General features: G+C 42.0%; 1 protein-coding gene across 1 annotated transcript in view; it reads right to left on the bottom strand.

Moving 5' to 3' along the window:
* Nucleotides 1-2,627: 2,627 nt before the first annotated feature.
* Nucleotides 2,628-5,222, bottom strand: part of OXSM (3-oxoacyl-ACP synthase, mitochondrial) — a 5,441-nt gene continuing 2,846 nt past the window's right edge. Inside the window, exon 3 of the mRNA XM_029940367.1 lies at nt 2,628-3,117. Coding sequence (XP_029796227.1) covers nt 2,715-3,117 — 403 coding nt within the window. The 3' untranslated portion in view covers nt 2,628-2,714. The remainder of the gene's footprint in view (nt 3,118-5,222) is intronic.

The raw sequence follows: 5,222 nt of genomic DNA, 5'->3' as shown, positions 1-5,222 counted from the left end.
ATGAGTTGTGTGTACATCTTTGTCAAAGCTCATTTAACTGGACATTTAAAATAGGTGCATTTTCTTATATATAAATTATGCCTTAGTTGATTTTAAGAAACAAAATATGATGTTCAACTTTGGAATAATCTTAGGTTAAGATTCTTCATCCAGGCCACCATTTTTTCTTACCCGGGTTTTATAATACTCTTCTGACTGGATTTCCTTATGGGAATCAAGCTTCCCTCCAATCTGTTCTTCACGCTGAAGCCAAAGCAATGTTTCCAAAAGAAAGTATGATTGTGTTACTCCCAGTAACTCCCATTCTTCTTCACATTTTTCAGTCAGGGCTTAGAGAACCAAAACCGCTAAGATAGATACAGGTATGCAGACATAGATCCTTGTTATATGTGGGATTGTGACCTTACACAATTAGGAGAAGTGGTTAAACAGCCTCTGGAAGGCTCTTATGTTCACCTGTTATCTCCCGTTGCTGGACTCTGAAGTCCACAGGACAGCCAGTTAGAAAGGGAAGATGGATGTAATGTTTCAATAAAAGCCAGACCTCACAACCACAAGAACGAACCGAGACCTCTCAGACCTTGCTGCCTGTGACCTTGGTGGTACCGGGCAAAGCTGGGGCCCTTCGTTACCATGGAGTTGGACACACACCTGGTGTGGGAGGGAAACTGAAAGAAGATCTGATAGAAGGGGAAGCAGTTGCAAGACTCAGCCACTGCCTTCTCGGCAAGGTGAGCCAGCCAAGCCACAACATGTATGTGCTACAAAATGGAGCCTGCTTCACTTCCCCACTCCAGATCTCCCACAAGAAATCTCTTAGACCAGCGCTAACCAAAAACATACAGTAGAGAGAATTCTAGGAAACGTATGTAGTTCAGCCTCGCGAGGTTGACACCTTACAAAAACCATCACAACCTTACCTTGAATGACTTCCCATTACTTGTATGTCCTTTACAAAACTTGTTAAGGTTCTTCATGACCTGTTTTCCACCAGACTTTCTGGCTTTATCTCCTACTCCTCCCCATCCCCCGTCTGAGGCTATATGTATTTGTGTTTAGTACAAATGTTCAAACTTTCCTAACCTTTCCACACTACTCTTCCTGACGGGAATACTCTTCCTTCCTTCCCTATCTTCCCCTTAACCTAGCTGAGACCCATTCACCCTTATGGGCTCAGCTTCCTTTAGGAAATACTCCCTGACACATCCCTTTATCACTGGTGGCCGGTACAAAACCAGGTCCACAGCACCCAGGAAATCTCAGTTGAATAAATGTGTGCCAATGACGAAAGAGTATAGCTGAATGAACATGGCTGGAGTCTTAGGCATACAGGGGATAAAGTGCTATAGTCAAGGTCAACGGGTAGGTGATCTATTCAGCCTATTAAAACGTGTGGAACACTATTCACTCCTGCAGAAATAAACACATTCCATTTATCCACTTACTCACTCTATCCCTCTGCTAACTCCACATTGCAACACATTGTCTTAATTTGAGTTCCCACAAACCAGAGCCCAATACAAGATAGTTTGTTTTGGGGGTGACACCTGACAACAGGACTAAAAATCAGGGAGGGAGTAGAGGGAAGGGGGAAAACCCAGTAAAGGGGGTTACTGAGCTGGTTAATGTCCTGAGCACTTAAATTTTGTCTGACCAGAAACTTTCTGAGGAACTCTGGAGAACCTTTCATATACCTGAGAGGAGGCTGAAGCACTTAACCACTAACTCCATTCCTCAATGGTTTTGACTGTTGCTCTAGAGAACTTGTCCTCTCCCCCTCCTCATACTTCCAGCAGGAAAGGGATGAATGAAGTCTCAAAAGATCTTTAGAGAAAGCCCCAAGGTGGAAAATTAGAGGCACCATGAGCACTTGGGCTGGGAGCTGGAAGCAGACACAAAACTCTCTACCATAGCTGCAATAAAGGTGGGCTGGGGTGACGTGGCTTGAGTTGCCAACAAGTTCTGCCCCACTTCCTGAGGCCCTTTATCTCCATGAATCCATGAATTTATGGTTGCTACCGTAAATACAAAAAGAATAAGAAATGGCAAACCAATTCTACCTCCTTCCTTCAGAGAACTCATGACTTGGGAATTTAGGGAAATTTCACTCATTTACTTTATCTCTGTAGAGATAGTATGAAAAGAATCATTATTGAAAGAATGGTGATCAACGATGCAAACTCCCAGTTACATTCACATTCCTTCTCCTTAGGTCGTATGGGAATGGTACGGCTGGAGGGGTACAAGGCAAGAACCTTGCCTAGCACAGAGCAGCGACTCACCAAATGTTTGTGGAAGGGACAAGAGCAGGTGAAATATCAAAGAGTCCTTTGACCTAGAGTAGGAAAATATTGATCAGTGGTTCTCATATGGGGACTATTTTGCCACCCAGAAAACACCTGGCAAGGTCTCGAGACATTTTTAGTTGTCACAGCTAGAGAAGGGGGTGCTACTGGAATCTAGTGGGTAAAGATGAGGATGCTACCAAGCATCCTGTAATATTCAGGGCAGCCCCCCTTGCCCCTACAAAGAGTTATCCTGCCCAAAATGTCAGTAGTGGCAGGGTTGAAAAATCCTGACACATATAAGGGAATCTGGGTACTGATATATATTGATAAATACTGACATATTTCTATAAACGTTTTATTTCTCCACTTAAGATAGTTTGTTTATAACATTTTTAAAAATCAATGTTTAATTACAAAGGATTTGTCCTACATGCCAGCAATACAAAGTGTTGCATTCGTGCCACCAAAACCAAAGGAATTGCTGAGTCCAATACGTCTCTTCTCAATTTTCCATTCTTGTGCCTTCAGTGGAACATAATTGAGATCAAATTCTGGTTCCGTACAATCCAGGTTTAAAGTAGGTGGTAGTTTTTGATAATAACAAGCCAGAGCAGTAAAAGCTGCCTCGACGGCCCCTGCAGCTCCCAACAGATGTCCCGTGGCTCCCTTAGTTGAAGAAACCGCAAGGGCCTGGGTATGGCCTTTGAAAAGACGTTTGATAGCTTTGTTCTCAGCAGCATCTCCCAGTGGTGTGGAAGTGGCATGTGCATTGACATAGGATATCTCTTCAGGTTGTACACCTGCATCTTTTACGGCTGCAGCCATACATCTAATAAAATAAGAGACAGAAATCATCAGAACGACATTTGATTTGAACACAGGAGTCACTGTACAGCCTATGAGAAAGAAAGGTACATATATATGGGATGAAAAGAATCTTTTGCTCTAATAACAAAACTCCCAACTTGGATCACCATGTGCGTTAACATGCCACATGCATGGCCACCCCCAGTACCCTGGACTCATTTGGCCCCATGAGATAAATACAGAAGCCTATGGGTTTTAAAATCTCAGATAAAACATCTTTCCATTTATTTGGATTGATATCTTTCCCTGGGGGAGAAACCATGTTGACTCAAGCGTAGAATAGTTTTTCTTCTAGGAATCTTTCATCAGTGGGGCGTGTGGGGCGTGTGTGTGTGTGTGCGTGCGTGTGTGTGTATGTGTGTGTGTGTGTGTGTGAGTGTGTAGTGATTCCGAATGTGGAGAAAAATTTTATAACCATGTTTTAATTTTTTCTCATATTTAAATGTAAAATTTGGCATATTTCCCACGAATCTAAAAACGTCTGTACCATTACTTTGGTGCTTCAAATAACCTTTCAAGGGGTGCCTGGGTGGCTCAGTCGATTGAGCTTCCGACTTGATTTCAACTCAAGTTATGATCTCAACTCTGGTCATGATCTCATGGGTCATGGTATATAGCCCTGCATCAGGTTCTACCAGGGATCTCCCTCTCTGACTCTCTGCCCCCACCCCGTTCACTGTCTCTCTCAAAATAAATAAACATTAAAAAAAATAACCTTTTAAACTTCTACTTAGGCTTTAAGAATTCTAAATAATGAACAAGAACAAAGCCAAGACAAGAAAACAATACGAAAATAAAACATTTCTCTGGAATAACCTTTGAAAATCTCAGGAATGTCAGCATGTTCATTTTTAGTTCCTGATCTCTGGGTTGCATGTATTTCCTTAAGAGGCAGCTTGGAGTGTAACTTGAAGTGTGATGAAAGGTTTCATCTAAATGTAACTATTTCTTCATCTAGCTGGCTACTATGTTTGACATTTCTAGCACCAGCAACTCTTTACTAAAACTCAAAAGCATAATTCAGTGGTCAGTAAACTATGGCTCTGGCCAGATACCTGTTTTTACAAATACACTTGACCCTTGAATAATATGGGTTTGAACTGTGCGGGTCCACTTGCAGATTTTTTACATACTGTTCTGTAAATGTATTTTCTCTTCCTTACGAGTTTCTTAATAACATTCTCTTTTGCTAACATTTCTCTAGCTTACCATAATGTAAGAATACAGTACCTAATACGTATACAGAATATGTGCTCATTGATGGGTTTTTTTGTCAATAGTAGTCTATTAGTATTTAAATTTTAGAAGAGTCAAAAGTTGTACATTGAATTTTTGACTACATGGGGGTCAGTGCCCCTAACTTCTGTGTTGTTCAAGGATCAACTGCAGTTTCACTAGAGCATGCCCACTCATTTATGTATTGTCTATGGCCGCTTTCACATGAGAAGACAGAATTAAGTAATTGTGACAGAAGCCTTATGGTCCACAAAGCTGAAAATACTCTTTACAGAAAAGGTCTGCCTACCCCTGGTCAATTTGACTGGTTAAAACATAGTATGATCGGGGTGCCTGGGTGGCTCAGTTAAGCGTCTGACTTCCACTCAGGTCATGATCTCACAGTTCGTGGGTTCGAGGTCACACCGGGCTCTGTGCTGACAGCTCAGAGCATGGACCCTGCTTCAGATTCTGTGTCTCCCCCCTCCTCTCTCTCTCCCCTTCCCTGCTCACGGTCTGTCTCTCAAAAATAAACATAAAAAATTATGACCTATGCAGGGTAACATATTAGCAAATGCATTAACAGGGATTTTTTTTAAAATTTAACTATCTCCTGGGCAATATCAACCTGCTTCTCAAAGTGTGGTCCTCACATCAGCAGCAGCAGCACAATGGGAGATTGTTAGAAATGCAGAATCTCACACACTACCCTAGACCTAGAGTCACAATCTACATTTTAATATCCCTGGACAGTTACAAGTTACGAAGTCCTGATTTAGTAACAGCAGAACCCTGTTGAAATGGTGCAGTGACATTGCTGCTATGAACACTGGGGTACATGTGCTCCTATGT

Source organism: Suricata suricatta, chromosome 5 (assembly GCF_006229205.1).
Source record: "Suricata suricatta isolate VVHF042 chromosome 5, meerkat_22Aug2017_6uvM2_HiC, whole genome shotgun sequence".
Lineage (NCBI taxonomy): Eukaryota > Metazoa > Chordata > Mammalia > Carnivora > Herpestidae > Suricata > Suricata suricatta.
The sequence above is the reverse complement of the archived record's forward strand: the minus strand, read 5'-3'. Positions and strand labels throughout refer to the sequence as shown.